The sequence below is a fragment of the Sminthopsis crassicaudata genome, chromosome 4, assembly GCF_048593235.1.
Source record: "Sminthopsis crassicaudata isolate SCR6 chromosome 4, ASM4859323v1, whole genome shotgun sequence".
Lineage (NCBI taxonomy): Eukaryota > Metazoa > Chordata > Mammalia > Dasyuromorphia > Dasyuridae > Sminthopsis > Sminthopsis crassicaudata.
In genome coordinates, this window is record NC_133620.1 from 48211636 (window position 1) to 48233752 (window position 22117).

General features: G+C 32.8%; 1 protein-coding gene across 1 annotated transcript in view; it reads left to right on the forward strand.

Moving 5' to 3' along the window:
- The window catches only part of ADGRL4 (adhesion G protein-coupled receptor L4), a 130170-nt gene that overhangs the window by 82070 nt on the left and 25983 nt on the right, over positions 1-22117 (forward strand). The window contains 5 exon segments of the mRNA XM_074266434.1: positions 1728-1844; positions 6914-7119; positions 15567-15740; positions 17822-18025; positions 21179-21399. Of these exon segments, the coding sequence (XP_074122535.1) occupies positions 1728-1844; positions 6914-7119; positions 15567-15740; positions 17822-18025; positions 21179-21399 (922 nt within the window).

Here is a 22117-nt window from a genome sequence, read left to right on the forward strand (position 1 = left end):
CCTATATTTGTGTGCATGTATATATGCATGCACACAAATGTGTATATATGTACATCATATATATATATGTATATAGATATAAAATCTTGCACAAATAATATAAAATAAACAATTAATGAAACAAGATTTAAATAGATGAATAGATTGGACTGCCTCCTAAAAATTGCAAAACTGCTTGAATTTTGCCAAACCCAAAAATATTCCATCTTTTAAACACTGATATTATATCAGAGTTATTTCATTGCATGTTATAGAACAGTACAGTTGCTGAAAAATTATAAGTATCACTCAGAGAAAAAGAGAAATATATGGTTAAGGTCAACCTAACAAATAACAGAAATAAAAAATATCAGAGAAATGTATGGTTGATGAAGTCGGAGTATTCACAACTATGAGGACATGAGGACATATGTACATATATATATATATGTGTGTGTGTGTGTGTGTGTATGTATGTATATATATGTGTGTGTGTGTATTATATATATATATTATATATATATTTGGGAAGCATGACATGGATCTATATATATATATATATGTATATATATTTGGGAAGCATGACATGGATAGATAACAGAATTAGTAGATGTGGATAGGTTACAATCAGTATATTGGAGGGAACCCATATATAAATGAGTTCAAAATTACATTTAATTTTCATGTTTGTCATAGTTATAATTTTCATATTATTAGGACTTGCCATAAATATTAGGTGAAATATTATCTTATTATAATTAAAAATTGAATTTCTACATAATAATTTTGATATGATTTAGCATGTGGGAGATTTTCTACCTTAAATGAGAATCTATTTACTCACTATATTGTATTTTTGTGCCATCTACGGATGCCTTAGCATCTAAATATTAAGGTCAGTAAGCAATAGGGTTAGAACACCTTTTTTAGGTCCCTACTTTTTACAAATGAGCTCCACAGAAGTACCTGGCCCAGTATTCTTTAGGAAATAATATCAGAGCTGTGATTCAAAACCATCTGTTTGACTTGCTTTGAAATTTGGAAATGTTTAATCTCTTTGTAAAGTCATTATGCTTTTTATTCAATTCAAAATTCTAATTTCCTTATCTCATTTGATACATGGTAAATTAAAATCAGTATTTCATGGGGAAAAAAACCCTAATATTTTAGCCACAAATACAGGGTGCCCAAAAATTAAATAATTTTAAGCTTTAGTAGCCTCAAATTATTTTAGTTATAATGTTGATAATAATTAATAATTGATAGTTGAATAACTATGACATGACAGGTAGGTGACTCAATGGATATATTTCCAGTCTTGAAGTCAGGAAAACTCTTCTTTATGAGCTCAAATCTAGTCTCAGATGCTTACTAGCTATGCAACCTTGGGGAGATCATATAATACTGATTACCTTAGTTTTCTCACCTATAAAATAATCTGGAGAAGGAAATGGCAAAGTACTCCAGTATCTTTGCCAAGAAATCCCCAAATAAAGTCATGAAGAGTTAGACATAACAAACAATAACAATAAGCTACTAAGACTTAAAACTCCACTGAGACTTTTGATATACCTAATATATGGACATGGCTGTTAATATCAAAGTATATTGTCTTTATTGAAATTGGCATAGGTCATATATTGAAACATAATAATGTAAGTCATATTATATATATATATATATATATATATAAGTTCTACTCATGACAATATTTTAAATAAATATAAGAGTTGTATTGCTTTTTTTAGGTCTCAAATTATTGGCTTTTGATTCTCATCATATGAAACATATTCATCCTCATGTGAACATGGAAGGAAATTATATAAAAATCTACCCAAAGAAGAAAGATGAAAGTGATTCTAATGGTAGGAGAACTGCCTCCTTTTATTTGTATTTTATTTTTATGAGAGTCATATCATACATATAATATTAAATAAATATTAGTTCAAATAAAAGAAACCTTGTTAGATTATGTCACAAAAATAGTGGCCTCAGAGCCAAAAGGTTTTGATATATACTAGTTTTGTGATCCTTATCACTTAACCAATCTCTCAGTGCTCTTGACAACTCTCTAAGACTTTAAGTTGTTTAGAAGAAACCGATATAAATTATTTGTGGGAATGTTTCCTATGCCAGTGAAATCACTGGCGTGAACAAAATTATGGGTATGTTTGTGTGTGTTTGTGGGTATAGTATCTGGAATACTGAGCTGAATAAATATAAAATTGTGTGTATGTGTGTGTGTATTTGTGTGTATTCTTAACACATTATGGTTGGTTTTTTTTCCAAATTCAGCAAATCTCTTTTTTAAAAAATAGGGCAGTCAAGTAATACAGTGGATTGAGTGTCCAACCTGGAGTCAGGAAGACTCCTCATACTGAGTTCAAATCTGGCCTCAGATACTCACTAGCTGTGTGACTCTGGACTAGTCACTTAATCCTGTTTGCCTCAGTTTCCTCATATGTAAAATGAGATGAAGAAAGAAATGGAAAATCATTCCAGTATCTTTGCCAAGAAAATCCCAAAAGGGATCACAGAATGAGACATGACTGAACAACAATATTTCTAATAACTCTTCTTTACAAAGTACTGGACTGAATTTTATTCATATACATTTGTGTGCATATATGTATGTGTGTATATATGTGTGTGTATGTATAACCATATATATTGTATATAGGTATACATCATATAATAGAATGCATATATCTGTTGAATTTGTTGAAAAAGAACATCTATAACATGTATAAAGAATAATTATTCATTAAATTGTCACATATAAACATATATTCTCCTCTATGTTTTGCACATAATAAATGATTAAAAGTTTGTTTATTTTTCAGGGTTTAGCTCAATAAACATTTATTGCATTCTACTCTGTGCATGGAAATATACCATGAGGAAGATACCTACCTTTAAACAACATATGAGCTAATAGGGATGAAGATATATATATAAGAATAACTATAGTTCAAAGAAGCATATAGTTTGTCCTCCAATAGAGGTAGGACACTGTGAATGAACAGAATAATAACCCATTTTTCTCTCCCTCGTGTTCCTAGCAATCTCATATCTATATTCTGCTATTGCTAAAGAGCAGACTAGTTTGTTTGAAATCGCCTGTAGGTCCCTGGTCATAGGGTCTTTCCCATCATAAACCCCACAGTCAGTCATTTCCCTTTTAGGGCAGGTTTGGAGAAGGATCTGCCATATATCAAGCTCTATGCCCCATCTCTATTCACCTTGTTCAGCTATTATCCACTACCCAAACACTCATTAGCTAGGCTCTCAATGGTGTGCCTGTAGAAGAGATAGCTCAATACAGGTGATTAATTTCACTAGAGAAATGCACTGAGAATATCAAAAAATTATGAGGATGAGTTATTGGAAGGGTTATTAAGTTAGATCTTTGGGATATCAGAGGTTGTAAAGTTTCTTTTATGTAAATTTGCATTTATTCTATTAACTTGTATATTTTTAAAGATTTCATTGGGGACATACTCATTCCCAATCAGGGAAAGTAGGCAGAAATCAGTGCCTTCATCCTTGCCTACTTCACCCTTTGCAATATCCATTTTTCTTCTATAGAATAAACTTCCCCAGATTTGCATGGCAAATAACAGCTAAGTTTTCTAAGGAGACATTTCAATATTTTTACTTTAGTGGTTATTTATGTATTTTAGAATAAAAGTGTTCAATAGGAATATTAGTCTTTATACAAATGGATTAGACTTGCATGTATGTTTTTCTTACACTTAATATTTCCTTTTATTTAAGGTTTCAGAGAAAAAGTCCAGATAATTGCAATAGTCCCACCTCACTGGTCAAATTCCCAATTTATTGACTGTTTAGTTGCATTATTAGCAAACAAAAAGGGGAGGGAAAATCTAAAAAATGAAAACCTGGCAAAAATATTTAATATATATTAGAAAGAAAAAAAAAAGAAGCATCTAAAGGAGCCCATGAATTGCAGAATAAGGTTCTGATGAATTCATATTTTAAAAGAATGCATACAAAAGATCATGGAATCCATTGTAGAGCTGTGAGAGACTTTGGAGGCTGTCAAGTCCCCACTTTTTGGAAATGAAGAAATTGAAGCACCAGCACCCAGAAATTAAATGATTGGCTTGTAGTAACCCAGGTAGGCAGGATTCAAAGCCAGGTTTTTTTTTTTTAATCCAGATCCAGTAGCCTAGCCACTGTACCATGAAAGAGAAGACATGGTGTGTATAACCAAGAATTCATTCAAAACTGAGATATGAAGAATAGTACCTATAAGAACCAGAAAAAAAATGAAACTTTCAAAATTGCTAATAAAACAAAATGATATTTTAACTTAGAAAAGTAAAAAGATGGATCTGTTGCCTAGAGCAGAAGATATAATATTTACAGATAACAAGAAAGGATAAAGCTACTTAATTCTTGTCTTGATGCCATTTTCTCCATTGAAAAGAATGCTCTTCCTCATCTGAAACAGTGGAACAAACATTTTAAGTAGGACATTAAAGCCCCTTTTCACTGAGAATATGATGTAATATGCCAGTTAAATGGATTTGTGGCTATCTGAGCCTATTTTCCAGCCCTGGTCATGTGGTTTTGACTGTTTTATTCAACATTTTCCGTTGAGTTGCATGAGAGGAAATAAAGTATGCTCACAAAATTTGCAGATGGCATAAAATGGAGAGATGTCACTTTCAATTAAAGACCAGATTCAAAATTATCTCAATAGATTATAATAGTAGAACAAAACCAATAAATGAAATTTAGCAAGAATGAACCAATAAACCAACACACATTTTATTAAGTACCTGCTATGTGCTAATAACTTCTGGGGCCAGAATATAAAAAAGAAAAATCAAAACAGCAACCTCCAGATCCTCTCACAATAGAGTCTGGAAATGAACTCTAAAGCAATTCATATGAAAATTCTGGGGATTGTAATTAACCGCAAACTCAACATGAGCATATTGTAGTTACTAAAGAAGTCTTTGATTACCTTAATAGAGATATACTGTACTTATTAGAAACACTTCATTGGAAAAGACCCAGACCTGAAAGGTCCCAGTTTTCCCACTACTTTGACCCTGAACAAATGACAACCTCTTTGTGCTTTTGGTTTCTTTTATCCTCAAAATGGGCAGCCAGGTGGCACAGGGGATAGAATATCAAGTGAAGAGTCAAGAAGATTCATATTACCAAGTTCAAATCTGGCCTCACTTAATTTGAATGATCCTGAACAAGTCACTTATCCCTGTTATCCTCAGTTTCCTCATCTATGAAATGAGCTAGAGAAGGAAATGGCCAAACCCTCCAGTGTCTTTGCCAAGAAAACTTCAAATGGAGTCACAAATAGTAGGGATACAGCTAAAAAAACAATTAACCAACAAAAATTCTTAAAATAAAGTATTTGGCCTAAACAATATCAAGGGCCATTTCTATATCTAATAGTCTAAGAAGTCAGTAAAGACTTTCACTCCAAAATGCACTGGTAGTGCTTAAGATACATTTTTTCACAGGAACCATAACAAACTAGTCAGTATCTAGACATAATTTAGCAAGATGGTGAAACTTCTAGAAATGGTGTTAAATTAATACCCCTTGAAGGAATTAGGGATACTTAGCCTGGAAAAGATAAGACTAATGCTAAGATGCTTAAGGAACTGGCATGTGGATAAATGGATTAGACTAATTTTATGCTGCTCCAGAATTTAGGACTAGGATTAGTAAATGGAATTAAAGGGATGAAGATGGAATGTGCTATCCTTGAAAGTAAGTTTCCCACCACAGAAACTGCATGTTTAGAATCCAAAATGAGAATTATAGAATCATAGACATTAGAACTAGGACATTGTCTTAAAGATGATTTAGTTCAACTCTAATCCAATGCAGGAATTTCTTTGAGAAATGATCACTATCCTATGTTTAACAATTTCCAATGACAGGGAGCTCACTGAATTCCAAAGCATTCCATTTTTTGCTTGGCTCAAGTTGTTAACTTCATCTTCCTCACTCTGAACAGAAACCTATCTCTGTAATTTTCACCCATTGATGATAGTTCCATATGATATATCTAATTTTTCTTCCATATTAATGGATCTTTAGATATTTGAACACACCATGGCTTTCCTAAATCATGTCAAGAATGTAGACAAGATTTCTTCAATGACTGGGAAACCACAATAAGAAACCTCTGGAATTGCTCTGAAATTGTGGATTTTTATTTTTATTATTATAAATATAATTATAATTATGAAATTATAAAAAGATTCTCATATTATAAAAATCTGACAATTTTCATCCAGAACTCCCTTCTTTATCAAAAATGTGAATGAATGCAAATGAATGAATACTAAGCATGTAATTTTCCTATTTGCAAACTTCAAATTTTCTTTACATTATTCATCTTTATGCTGGATTTAAGGATGAAATAAAATAAAAATGTTTTCAACATATTCTGCAAGAAGTTCAGAGCACAATGCTTGGCACATAGTGAGTACTTAATGATTTATTCATAAAAAGAATACCAACCCTTAATCATGGGTGTTTGTGGATTGTACTCCTAAAATTTTTCTATGTTCCCTTTTCCTTTGCATGCCAGGTAAATGCCTGATGTATTCAATTCAATAAGCCTTGATTAAATACTTGCTTTATTCAAAATAAATAAATATTAAATAAATAAATAAATAAAATATATAAAATAAAAATGAAAATTAGTCCTTGCCCTCAAGGTACTTACATTTTACTGGAAGGCCACAAGATGTATACAGATAAATCAACAAGACTTTTTTTTCAGTTTGAAGCTTTTCCATTTCCTCGAAATATTCCATATGACTTTGCATGGTTTAATGAAAAGTAGAACATATTAGGCTTCTATCAAGATCTCATATATTGTTTTCTATGGAAAAGTCCACTAAATATGCTATTTGTTTAACAGGTACTGTTGTAGTTGTGTTTTTGCATTATAAGAGCATTGGAGCTTTGCTTTCACCATCTCTGAGTGCCTCCCAGGAAACAGAAAGCAACAATAGCCCTGAACAGGAAAAAATGGTGATCTCCTCAATTGTATCTGTCTCAATTAGTGCAAAGCCATCTGCATTCTACCAGCTTGAAAAAATCACATTTACATTAAGTCATGTAAAGGTAAGTTGCTGGCATCATGTTGGGGAATATTGGTAAATCTACTTATCTAATTTCTTTATGTAATTATAGCTATCCATCTATATATCAACTTAGAAATATGTAAGAGGAGGAGAAGGAGAAATGGAGAGAGACGGAAGGAAGAAAACAGGTGGAGATAGAGAGGAGAGAGAGATTGGAAGTATGGATGAAAAAAGAGACAGAGAAATACATAGGAGAGACAGACAGAGAGAGGCAGAGACAAAGAGAGGCAGAGAGAGAGAGAGAGAGAGAGAGAGAGAGAGAGAGAGAGAGAGAGAGAGAGAGAGAGAGAGAGAGAGAGAGAGAAACTAAAATTAAACAGACTTCAGTTTTGTGTTAAGGATCTTGTTTCCTTAGAAAGTCTCTTTTTCCTCAAGAAAATGTGTTATGTACTACAAGAAAATGTGAAGTCGTAGGGTCTAGTTGAAATATATCACTTTCATAGGAAGGGAATTCATGTGCCTTGTTTCCAATTGATATGTCGCACAGGACTTTCAAACTGTTTGGCCCTGGTTATAAATAAATTCACCAAAGAGATTAAGTAGCAGTAGTCCAAAAATGTTTCATTGGAAAGTTAGCACAAATCTTTTTATTACTTTCCTTTGAACTTTTTTAACCTCCCCCAAATAAAAAACACGGTCTCTTTTTAAATTATTCTTTTACATCTTGAGATTGAATCTTTCAATGCCCTCAAAATTACCACCTCCAGAGCAGACCTTGTTTGAGTATGTTGCTTACTTGCTCTTACTGTCTTTTTCCTAGGGATTCTGAAATGAGCTTCTTCCCAAGTCAGTAAATGCCCAATCACTTGAGATCTTCCAGAGAATTTTGTATGAATACTTGTAATTATGTTGTAGAGGGAATTGTTTAGGGACACATTGGACTGAATGATACCTAAGGGCCCTTGCAACTCTGAGATTTCTACAATACTACTATATATATAATGGCTCTACTGTCATTGATGAAGAAAATAGTTACAATGAGATGATTCAAGGCAATTCCAATAGACTTATGATGGAAAGAGCAATTGGCATCCAGAGAGAGAACTATGGAGACTGAATATGAATCAAAGCATAGTATTTTCACCTTTGTTGTTGTTGTTGTTTGTTTTCTTATTTTTTTTTCTTTTGCTATGTTGTTTTCAGCTTTTGATCTGATTTTTCACACACAGTATGATAAATATGCAGATAAGTTTTTAAGTGCACATTTAATTTTAAAAACAAAAGAAAATAGTTGTTTCCTAGACCATTCTTCATGAAGTCTATCTCCTATTCCCCTAACTTAAAGTCAACATTTACTAATGCTATTCTGTGCCAGGCACTAGGAAATACAAAAAAAACTTTTAAAACAGCCAAAAAAAAGGCATGCCTTGCTTCTGTGATTATATTTTCCCACCTAGCCCCACTCCATTTCTGGAACATGATCAAATCAACTGCTGTTGTTCCTAAAAAAAGAATATGAAGTGACTCTGTAGTCCCAGTGACCAATTCTGTAACTTTCTGGACCAGAGTAGTTGTACATGTGTTTGTTGTCTCTCCCTATGATTGTACAGTGAAGTTTCTTAAGAACAGACATTGTCTTTACATCTATTTTTGTATTCCCAGCACTTAGCACAATGCTTGGCACATAGTGAGTACTTAATGATTTATTCAGTTATGCATTCACACATTTATTTTTCATCTCCTTATTGTTCTATTCATTTATCATGACAGACACTAAAGGAGAGAAATGAACCAGACCCAGGACTAAATAGTGAGAGGATCACTGGATTCCTTTTGGGGAAATATGAAGAGACAATGTAAATAATAGCAAGATCAATAGATGACAAGTAATCAAATCTCGTACTCTCTTGGTTCCCTCAACATGTCAGCCATATTTCTCCTACAAATGGAGATAATTGAGTCAAAACATTTATTTTTATCCTTTTCTAATTTTAAATAGTAAACAGATCATTTAGAGCAACATATCTAGAACACTGAGTGGATTCATAGTGGAAACTTTATGGGAATACACAGATAAGGGGTAGATATACCATGGGAGGGAATAACAACATTATATTATAGATCCATTAAAATATAAAAGTTTCTTTTTAATGTAGAAAAAACACAACATGGAGAAAATAATGGAAATAACAGAAGAATCCCAACAAGACCCAGCAGATCATTATTTTTATACTTTCAAGATTTCATGTACCCTAAGCATGAATGCAGTGGAGGAGAAAGCATTGAACAGAGTTAGAAAATCTATTTTTGATCCCAGATTTTCCACTTACTTTATGACAATGGAAACTTCTCTGCTCTCAGTTTCTTTTGTCTGTAAAATGGTGTTGGATTGGATGGCTTCTAAAATCCTTCTTGGCTCTAGAAAAATTATTATCCAGTAGGAGCATTCCCTTTCTATCAGTGCACAATCTCATCTATAAAATGAAGATCATCCTACCTGAACTCTCTGCATCAAAGAGTTGTTTTAGGGATAAAATGAGATCATTTAGATAGCTATATAAATGGCAGTTATTATTTTTATTCCCCACTTCTCACATATGGAGTAGTTGAAAATGTCTTGATTTTTTTTCAGGAGTATAGTACTATTATAAAGGAACATCTTAGTACATGATTAAAATGTCTCAGTAAAGCCATATGGAGAAACTTGAAGTTGACCAATCATTTCCATACTTAATGGAGAAAAAAAATGCATTTGCTATAACAAAAGGGCCAGGCATGCCTACACACAAACAAAAATATGTCACTGTACAACAACAAACACATCGTACAGTGGAGAGAAACAAACTTGAGGAAAGTAAGTAAATAGGAATAAGCAACATTAAACATATTGTGGAACATCATGTTGAGAAAAAAAAAAGGTGTGAACAATTTCAGAAATGAAAACAGATTTTTCAGAAACAGAAAATCAGCCTATTTTCTTTCAGCAATAACAGAGTTAGAAGGAAACTTCAAGGTCAGTTGGTTTCTAACTTATACCTGAACAAAATTTTTCTCTTCTACTATCAAACAATCAAGGAACATTTATTATGCATATACTATATGCTAGCCACCACAACAAAGGCCACATATGTAGGTGGATAAATGGTAACCTGATTGCTGCTTGAAGACTTCTAATGATCTAAAACTCTTTACTCCCTATTCATTTTCTGAATACCTCTAATTACTTGTATGTTTTTCCCCTTAAATTAAACATTTTCTATTTGACTTTCCCACCTTTGGCTTCTGGTTCTGCCCTCTAAAAATTCAAATCCTTCTTCTACTCTAAAAGATATTTCACATGCACACACACATACACACACACACACACACACACACACACACACGCACACACACACAATTTTCTTCTTTGAACCAAGCATTTTATATGTTCAATTCTATGTGTCCATTCTATATGTCTATACATCATTCAAAGTATTCAATTCTCAGAAGCATAGTTTCAAGTCCTTTCACCACTTAAGTTGTTTTCCCCTAAGGTCTTTAATTTCCTTCTTGTGATCATTGATTTACATCAGCTATATTTCTCCTACAAATGGAGATAATTGAGTCAAAACATTTATTTTTATCCTTTTCTAATTTTAAATAGTAAACAGATCATTTAAATAAATTGGTTTGGAGTTATTTTGATTGCATTCAGTGTTTTCTCATCTTTATCGTGTCTTTCAATATGGTGGTAATTTTGTCCTTTGTTTTAATTAGTGGGTGATTTCACTGAAAAAGCTAATTCATAAGTGATTCCCACATCAGAAATGAGTAATTTCATGTCTCTTAATATACAATAAATTTTATTCCTTCTGATATGCATCCATGCTGGTCAATTCCAATCTACTCTAATTCTTAAACAAATACTCATAATATGCAGGCATGAGGCTTCTGAGTCATCTGCAAGTCTTTGTTTCTTTCATTTCTAATTCTCAAACCATTTTTTCCAACATTTTTTTTGTTCTCCCCTATGTTCACCTTCTCAGGGAAGGAAATTGAGTATCAAAGTATTTACTTGCTTAGTTTGGAATGATGTCCTTTAAATCCTTCAAATTTTGTTACCTTTTCAGTGACAATTGTTAGGGCACAATCTGCATCTTGCTAATGGACTCTTTTCTTCTTTGTTCCTCATGGCCACTCAGAGGGAAAGTACTTGATCATTACATGAACCAAGTTGTCTCCTTGTGGTACACACAAAGAATGAAAAACTTTTCTCTACCTCACAAGAATTTTCAAGTCACCCTTGATCTTGACTGGAATGAATCCATTCCAGTATTTATCTTAATATTGATAAGATATGTTTCTCAAAGAAATTCAAAGATTCTACAAGGTCTGTTGTGTCTGCCAGGCATAAAGAACTCAAAGTATTTTAAAAATTGTTTTCTGTTCTATAATTAAGCTAGCTGTGGTAGAGACTTGTCCCTAACAGGTTAGCCAACAGGTGATTAATTGGCCCTGGCCACCCTTAAACAAAAAGTTAATTTTGCATGGTCTCTTTCTGCTTATGTAGTATTGTATAGTGACATAGCAAAAAACAAATAGGAGGAGGGGGGAAAGGAGGAAAAAGAAGAGAAGGAGTAGGAGCAGGGAAAGAGAGACAGAGACAAAAGAGAGAAAAGAAAAAAGAGAAAGGAAGAAAAGGGGAGAGAGGAAAAGAGAAAGAAAAAGAAATGAAATAAAATAAAATGAAATGAAAAAGAAGCAGAGGGTGTGGTTTTAGATCCTAAAAACATTATTTTGTCTATTATTACTCAAAATGTGATATCTCTATTATTTTGACTATTATTACTCAAAATGATAGATATCTCACTATTTTTAGACTAGTGAGATGCTATACTATAGAAAGAATTGAATCACTTTCATATCAGTAATCATATAAATGAAACAAGAGATCACACCATCCATTTATTTGGCAAATATTTATTGAGCATATATTATCTTCTAAAAATCAAATAGATGCTAAGTTTAGAACCAGGAAGACTCATCTTCCTGAGTTCAAATCTGTTTGGCTCAGTTTCTTCACTTGTTAAATGAGCTAGAGAAGGAAATAAAAAAAACCACTCCAGTATTTTTATCAAGAAAGATCCAATTAGAGTCACAAAGAATTGAATATGAGTGGAAAATGACTAAACAACAACTATCTTACCACTGTTATTTATGATCTGGATATCTTTTTTATTAGTGTTCAGTTGTTTCTTATCCCAGATTCCTCTATGTAGCATTTATTTAGCTTATTTATAAAATGCTAATAAGGATGTAAAATATTTCTGGGCACTTGTACAAGATTTTTTCATCATATACACATGTGCATATATACATACTCACTCACACACATCTCTTCTTAGTAGTACCCTATAAGAAACAAATATGAGATCTTGAAGATGAGCTATTTTTTGCAATTCTTAGCATCTCTAATATATGGAATATCTCTTGCCACACAATAAGCATTTAATAGATACTTGTTGACTGGATCTTTAAAAATATTTTGTGTGTGGTCTTGCCACGAAATTCCATTATTATGAGGACTACTTGGTACTGAAAATTCCTACTGGTGCTGACTGTTGCCTTCTCTGCAATATTTAGTCTTAGAAAGTTGTTTGGGGTTCATGAATTTAGGTGGCTAGCCCATGATCACATTGTTAGTAAATTTCAGAGGCAGCACAGGCATTATTCATCCCACTATCACACTATCCACTATGCCATGTTGTCTCTTAGGACAGTTAAAGCTAGATGTTCTGTCAAATTCAATATTTCTAAAACACAGCCTAATATCTTCTGCCTTCCCACCCTACAATCTACTTCTCTTCCTAAATTCTTTGTAGAGCACCATATTTTTTTCAGTCACCCAGATTAGACATTTCAGAGTTTTCAGCCCCCCACTCTCCTTCACTCCATATATCCAGTCAGTTGTCATCTTTTAGTTTTGAATCCATCATTTTTTAATATATGCCTTGAATCCATAACTTTTTTCTCAATTCACATAGATACAAATCTAGTGCAGGCCATATTAGATTAATATAGATTATTAAAATAACCTCCCACTATTATCTCTCTCTTTTCTAATCCATCAACCACACAGTTGCCAACATGATTTTTCTAAAGCATATTGACCATGTCATTCTTCAATAAATTTCAGTGGTTCCTTATTATGCCAAAGATCAAATACAAACTCCTCTGTTTGGAATTTAAAATTCATTTTTTTCATGACTTCAATCTGTTTTCAGGATTATTTGCATTACTCTTTTTTACACACTTATTCTAACAAAACTCACCTTTTCTTTTTCACATAGAATATCTTTGATTTCTGTATCTTTGTACAAATTGCCTCATTACTTAGAATGCACTCCTTTATTTTCTGTACTTCTAATAAAACCTAGTTTCCTCCTTTCTTTCTTCCTTCCTTCCTTCCTTTCTTTCTTCCTTCCTTCCTTCCTTCCTTCCTTCCTTCCTTCCTTCCTTCCTTCCTTCCTTCCTTCCTTCCTTCCTTCCTTCCTTCCTTCCTTCCTTCCTTCCTTCCTTTCTTCCTTCCTTCCTTCCTTCCTTCCTTCCTTCCTTCCTTCCTTCCTTCCTTCCTTCCTTCCTTCCTTTCTTTCTTTCTTTCTTTCTTTCTTTCTTTCTTTCTTTCTTTCTTTCTTTCTTTCTTTCTTTCTTTCTTTCTTTCTTTCTTTCTTTCTTTCTTTCTTTCTTTCTTGCTGAGGTAATTGAGGTTAAGTGTTTTGCCCAGAGTCACATAGTTAGAAAGTGTCCAAGGTCAGATTTGAACTCAGGTCTTCCTGACTTCAGGGCTGGTGCTCTATCCACTGTAAGTCTTTTCTGACTCACTTATATCCTGATTTAGTTTTACCACTCCTCCAAAATAAATTTGTATTTATTTTATATGAATTTATCTGTGTATACACACTCAGAATGTAAACTCTTTGATGACAATAATTATTTCATTTTATATGCATGCATATATACATATATGTATGTATTCATAAATACATATCATTACAAATACATAATAAAATTTAGACAATTTGTCGAAGTACTTAGATACTTTATCTTAAGCACCTCACTTAATGCATAGTGGTTACTTAATAAATGGAGATTAATCAATTAATATTCTACAGAAATAAATTCTAATTTATTCTCACCTATGTGTCTAAAATACAACAATCCATCATAATATGGAAATCTTGCATAGAGTTCCGAAATCCCACACATTACCAATTCCACATAGACATGCACATACACACATACAAACACACACACACACATACTCTAGTAGAGAGTAAGAGTACAAGGACAGAAAATGCAAAGATAAAATATAACATTCAAGGATACCACTATAGGAAACTGACCCAAGTGCTTCAAAATTCAAGTCACAATATTATTAGCATCTTTGTGGGTCAAATGTCAGAAAAATTATTGGCAATGGAATGAACATCAACATGTAGACTTTGTATAAAATTCAATATTTTTATTTGTGCTCATAAGGAAATAGTCATCTTGCCTTGGTTTAGGATTCCCAGAGAACCTAATCTATTCAATAAGAATCCTCTTACATTCTGAACTCTGGGTGGTATATAATTTAGGAGTCCCTTTTGTAGATCTGATTCTTTTGACTTTCCTATATATGGAATTTTTAAAACGATATTTAAAATGTTTCAGAGTCCGTCACACAAAGTCCATGCAGCATGATTCTGAGCCAATTTTCTTCCTAAAACCAAATAAATTGTTTTTGAGAAATTTAATCAAAGAAGATTCTTTGATAAAAATAATCATGAGGGGCAATAATTTAGAAACTGGTGAGCAAGTTAAAGCATGAACAGAGAGTAAAAAGAACAGATGGACTTGGAAAGAGCAAATGTGTGATGTGAAACAATGCCTTAAATTAATCTTTGTTTAAACATTCACAAAATGTAATAATAATATTTAGCATTCTCCTTCCTCATCCCCCTCCTTGTCTTTTTTCTTTCTCTTCCTCTTCCTCTTCATCTGTATTCTTTTTCTCCATTTTAGTTGGTAACTTATCCCACTATTAATTAATTAATTTAAGATCAGGGTCAATTTCTTATCTGAACTTTTTAATCTGCAAGGCTGAATATAATAAATGCTTGATAATTATTTCTCCTATTACTTGGTGTCTTATTATTTTAAAAGATGTGATGTGACCAAAGGCATGTGATATTTGAATAGGTTTACTTATTCAAGGGCAACTTTCATGATGTAGATTTTACAAAATACTTTTTAAAGTAGGTCTCCATATTACCTAAAAGTCATACAAAAAGAGCAGGTGTATATGGGTCAAGAAATGTCCCAGTAGAAGAAAGACCCAAACCAGTGAAATCACGGCTTCATTGATGTCATAGAGTATATAATAGTGTTCCATTTTCAAGTGTGCCAACAGTAAATGAGAAATTTCTTTTCTTTCTCCCTCAATAAAACAGTACACTTCTTTTTCAGCCTAGAGAGAAGGATAGCAGTGAGTGTGCTTTTTGGAACTATTCAAGTAATACAATGAATGGCAGCTGGTCTACAGAAGGCTGTGAACTGATGCATTCCAACTCCACTCATACTTCATGTAAATGTAATCATCTGACACATTTTGCTATTCTGATGTCTTCAGGTGCTTCTATTGTAAGTGCATTTTAAAGTTTTACCAGTTAGTATCAACAAGATATGACTTGTAGGAGGTTGGGGGTTTTTTTGAGTGTTCCTAAAGAGAATATATCTTTTATTTCATCTGCCCTCTCTTCCTTTAGAAAATTTACCATGTAAATTCTACAGAACAAAAATAACCTTGCATTTAAACCTATGCATTCCTAGATCTTTATGTCCAGGATGTTTTTCGTCAATAATGTAATAACTTATGCCGGATTTCTTTGTTTTGAATGCCAGTCATATTTTACTTACCCTGTCTCAGTAAATTACTGCATTATACTAGATGCCTTTATCTTGGTATCTATAACCTAGTTATTTTTATGACTCAACTAGTGATTTCATTACTCTGGCAAAACATTTTCATTAAGGCAATATGATCAATTATTTTCATATGTAGGTGCGTATGTACATGTATATATATGCATTTAAGTGTGTCCATATGCATATGTACATATATACAAATACATAAACATACGTATCTATGTGACAATGGATAAGAGGACTGCATCTAGAGTCAGGAAGACCTAAGTTCTACCTCAGCTGCTTACTACCTGTTTGACCGAGTTCAAGTCACTTAACCACTCTCTGCCCCAATTTCCCCATGTATAAAATGGAGATAATAATAGCAGATTTGTTGTAGAATAAAATAAGGTAATATTTGTAAAGCACTTTGTAAATCCTAAAGTCCTATATAAATGCTAGCTGTTATTGGCTATTTTTATTTAAATGCATCTGAAATACTAATCTATGTACATGTAAATATGTACTAAATTATATACATATCTTTGCACACACTAATATGTATTATATTATTGCACATATCTCCACACACACATAGAAAGAAGGAACAGATAGAATGGGAGAGAAAAGGAGAGAAGAAAAGAGACAGGAGCATGCTGTGTGACAGAGTTATAAAGACTAGGGTTCAAGTCCTGTATTTGCCATTTAAAAACTTAAATAAGCATAATCAAATCACTTGATTTCTCAAGACTTCAAGTAATACTTTCCCACACAGTTACAGATGATTTATTGGTTTATAAGGAGGCAGGGAGTTTCTATATGGTGAACTCCCCCATACCCATGAAATTGCTACTTTGGTGGTCCCAAAATTCAACTGTAGGTGTGGAAGTGATTATATATGCATTCAAATAGTACTTTCTGATTCACAGATAAATATTCATCAAAGTTGGTTTTTTTTTATATTTAACAATTTGTATCATAACCTAAATTAGGATAAAAGGCTATTTCTGCAAATATTTAGAGTCTATATTTGGGTAAGACCAATTAAATCTATTTCAAAGGTTCTTTTTGTTAGATACCAAGTAGCCATAGCAACTTTTGGGATATATTTCTCTAATTATAAAAAAAATTAAACCAATTTCAAAGTCTTTGAGCTACACTAATTTTATTTAATATTCTGTATATTTAGTATCACTAATAACTTTATTCATCATGTTTTTAATGAATCATTGCTTGAAAGTTTTTGTAACACTTTGTGAAGTTAATTAAATTAGCAGCATCCTAGATATTTATTAATAAATTGTTTTAGAATTATAAATAAGTTATTAAAACACTAGCTTGCATCATATAGCTCTTGATTTACACAGTGCTTTATACAAGTTATTTCATTTGATGTTCTTAACCACCTTGTCAGATAAATGGTATTATTTTATAGATGAGGAAAATAAGGTTGAGGAAGATAAGTGAATTTCAGAGTCTCACAACAAAGTGTTAGTTGGATTTGAATTAAGGACTTCTTAACTCCAAAGCCAGTGTTCTATCCATTGTGCCACCCAAATGATGATAAAGAAAATCATTAATTCATATCAAAGGCAACATAAATGCAAACATTTTTCCTGAAGCTTAAGTCCTATGTGATTTATACCTGATTTCTACTATAGCAAAAATACCAAAATATTAAATCAATGTCTATTTTACACCTCCTGATCATTTTGATTAAGGTTTCATTTTTAAAAAGGAGATTTATTGTAGGATGATAGTCCAATAACAAGCTACTGAATTAATCTCTTAAGAGTTTTCTTATTTTTGGTCCTCAGGGTATTAAAGATTACAATATTCTAACAAGAATTACTCAGCTTGGAATAATCATTTCGTTGGTTTGCCTCGCCATGTGCATTTTCACCTTCTGGTTTTTTAGTGAAATTCAGAGCACAAGGACCACCATTCACAAGAATCTTTGCTGCTGTCTCTTTCTGGCAGAACTTGTTTTTCTGGTTGGAATTAATACAAATAGTAATAAGGTAAGTCTTTGGTATTTTCTGACTGTTTTTAACTTCCTACTAGCTATTGGCTATCCCCAAGAAACTACTATAAAATATGATTTTCCCTCAATTGACCCTTTCCTTCACAACCATAACTCTTTCCAAAAGTCAGAATAAAATGAGGGGAGAAAACCAAAATTGGTATAATTTATCAAATGATTATTATTTACTTCTTTAGCAAAAATCTCATCAGAGTTGAACATCTTTGTAATTTCAGTATACAAAAGAAAGCACCTTAACTCAGAGGGCTAAGACTGAAGGACACTCAAAAGCCAAGTAGTTCAACCTTATTATACAGATGAAAAAAACTGAATTCCAGGAACATTGATTTTAACGTAAAAATTCATTTTAATTTTTGCAAAACACATTCCATACAATAGTTCTGAGGGTAACAATATAAGTGCTATAATCCCCATTTTACAATTGAAGAAATTGAGGCTTTGAATTCTTAGCCAGAATCACACAGCTAGTGAAGAGATGACCAGACAGACATAGATTCTAGATACATACATACATATATACAAAGATGATAAATACATAGATACATAGCTGTGGCAGCATTAGCATCTAAGTCTTTGGGAAACTCAAGAAATGAAATTAGCATTCATAGGTAAAATACAATCCAGGTTGATGAGAATGTTTTTAGTTTCCACATGTCAGATTGCCTTCCCCTTTTTGGATCTAAAATTCTCCAGAAACAATTGAATACCTTTATCTTCTAATTTCTCTTTAACTCAAGCAGCACATCCAAATCCATCTATCTCCACCTTCTATTTGACAAATATGGAAATCTCAAAGGTCAAATGATTTCCACAGCATCACAGTTAGGAAATGACAATGCTATGATCTGAACATAGGACTATCAAAGTTAAATGACTTGCCCAGGGTTACACAGTGTCAAGTGTCTGGGGTAAGATTTGAACTCAGTCTTTCCAACTCTACAAAATAACTAACTTTTCTCAAATAATTAGTCATTAGTCATTATCTTTTTTTTTCTGAAACAAAATAACTAACTTTTCTCAAATAATAGCATTAGTCATTATTCCCTGAGAAGTTTATTTGAAAAGTCTAAATTGTTCAGTTGTGTCAGAATCTTCATGACTGCATTTGGTGTTTTCTTGGCAAAGATAATGGAATGATTTACTATTTCCTTCTCCAGCTCATTTTACAAATGAGGAAACTGAGACAAACAGGATGAAATGACTTGCCCAGGATCACACAGTTAGTAAGCGTCCAAGACTAAATTTGAACCCAATTGAGTTGAAGATGAGTCTTCCTGACTCTAGGCCAAGATCTTCCAAATCCACCAAACTGTCCAAGAAAAGTCTAACCCTGGGTCTAAATTTATTGTCATATCTTATAAGCATCCTCTATCCACAAGGTAGAGATTGTAGAGAGATGTTAGAAAGCAAAGCACAATCTTTATGGATTTTGGCATTTATATGACAGAAGAAAGAAAAGTAAAAGGACATATTTGACATTGCATAGATAAAAAAACAGTTAATGGGAAACTAACCAATCCATTAATCAGTAATAATTTTAGATCAGCTATTGTGAAATGTCATTAAGGGATTCCTTGAAATCTTTCACAATAATCTTGTTGACATGATGAAGAATTATGGGCTAGGGTATAATTTGTCAGATTTAGAACATGACTAAAGATTGACTCTAAAGAGTAGTTATTAAGGGGTTAATGTCAATATGAAGAGAGGTTTCTAATAGAGAACTCTCATGGGTGTCTCCTAAGTCTCATTATTAAAATTTTTGTCAGTGACTTGGGTAAAAAAATAAGTAATATATCAAATTGTTTAATGATGCAAAGCTAGAAGAAAAAAGTAACAACAATGAATGATAAAGGATCCAAAAAGATCTTGACAGGTAAAAATGATGGGTCACATATCTCTCTACAGAGAATACAGGTACTGAGAAAGGAGTGTGAACTATGTCATTTGAAAACGGACTGAAGAACTAGGGTTGATTGATTCTGAGAAGAGAAGATAACAGTGGCTATGTAATTGCTATCTTCAAGAATTTGGAGGGTGAACTTGGGAATGGGAATAGATCATTCAGCCTCAGAGGAGAGAAGGATAAACTATGGGTTGAAGTTGCAGAGAGCCAAAATTCAGCTCAATGAAAGAAGGGGAAATAAACAAAAACAAAAACAAAACTTCCTAACAGAATTTTACAAAAAATGGGATTGCTGACTTGACAGGTTGTGAATTTCCTTCACTAGTCATCTCAAACAAAGGCTGAATGACCACTTGTGAAAGATTTTATAAGAGTCATAATTAAGGTCAGAGATTGTACTTGCTAATCTCTGATGTCCTTAAACTGGAGAGTCTATGATATGGCTACCCCAAAACATCTGAACTCTATTAAAATCTATGTGATTTTAGGCAAGCCATTCCAACTCCTTGAGCCTCAGTTTCCTCACCTGTAAAATGAGGTCATTTAACTAGTTGGATATGGAAGTGTGTCGTAACTCTTAAAAGTCTTGAATAAGGAACACCTTGGTTTAAAATCTACCTCAGACAAGTAATAATGCTATGACCTTGGGCAAGTAGCTTCAATAACATGAGCCTCAATGGCTCATCTTTAAAATAGAAAATATAATGTCATATTCCTAATAGGGTTATTCAGGCAATCAAATGAGAAAATGTAATCAAATAGTCTACAAATTTTACAGAGGTATATAAATATTAATTACAATGATGACATATGACCCTAGTCAAGTATCTTAACCTCTTAATGAACTAAGCCATTCTCCAAAACTATGAATTAGCTGCTGACCTATATTGTTAAAGGGAGTTTTCTTATCTGGGAGTTCTCTATAATAATGAAATTGCAGGTTCAGGTCCTGTACTCAGCAGCACCAGTATCTCCTTTAAAATCGTTCCAAGGCTAAACCTTTGATCTTTGAATATTTTTACACGGTTCAAGCACTTTCCTAACTACTAAATTCTTTTTTTCACATTTATTTATTTTATTTTTAGTTTATGGAATAAAACATTTCTAGTTTTTAAATTCACACAATCATGCTGCCAACTGGTATAACGAGGCAATAGGGAAAGATATACTTTACAATCCGAGTGAAAATTTGTTTACGACTTCCTTTCTTTGGTTGATTTCTAGCTCTTCTGTTCAATCATTGCTGGATTGCTACATTATTTCTTTCTAGCTGCCTTTGCATGGATGTGCATCGAAGGCATCCATCTCTATCTCATTGTCGTGGGCGTCATCTACAACAAGGGATTCTTACATAAGAATTTTTATATCTTTGGCTACCTCAGTCCAGCCGTGGTGGTTGGATTTTCAGCAGCCCTAGGATATAGATACTACGGGACGACAAAAGTGTAAGTGATTGCTATTTCATGTAAGTGTTTGTTATAATCATTGTCCTGTTTTTGGGTGGGGGTGGGATGATTGATAATTTTCCTTTGCTTACTCACATTCAACATATTTACAATCATAAGTCAGCTCTAGAAATATGTTCTGATAAACCCAGCAAAATCTTTCTCCTCAATGGAAATAGCAGGAATGCTTGGCAAACCCTTCTGGGTATGTCTACAATTATAAATGTTGTATGTTATTTATTTTTGGTTTTCTTAGGATAGATACTAGACCTATGGTTTCTTTTAGGAACTTCTAAGAACAACAACTTCTATCAATCAATCAATCCATCCATAAACATTTTTAAGCACCTACTATCTACCAGGGATCCAAAAAGAGGCAAAAATAGTCCCTGTACAAAAGCTTACAATCTAAGAGGGGAGACAACATGCAAACAAATATAATACTAAACAAACTATATGCAGGATAAATAAGAAACTATTAAAAGATGGAAGGCACAGGAATTAAGAAGGACTGGGGAAGACTTCCTAGAGAAAATGAGATTTTATTTAGGATTTAAAAGAAGCCAGGAAGGTCAATAGTTGGAACAGAGGAGGAAAAGCATTCCAGGCATGGGGAAAGAGCCAAAGATAATGACCAGAGCTGAGAAATAAAGTGTCTTATGCACAGAACAGGAAGGCAGAGTGACTAGATGGAAGAGTAAGATGTTGGGGAGTAAGA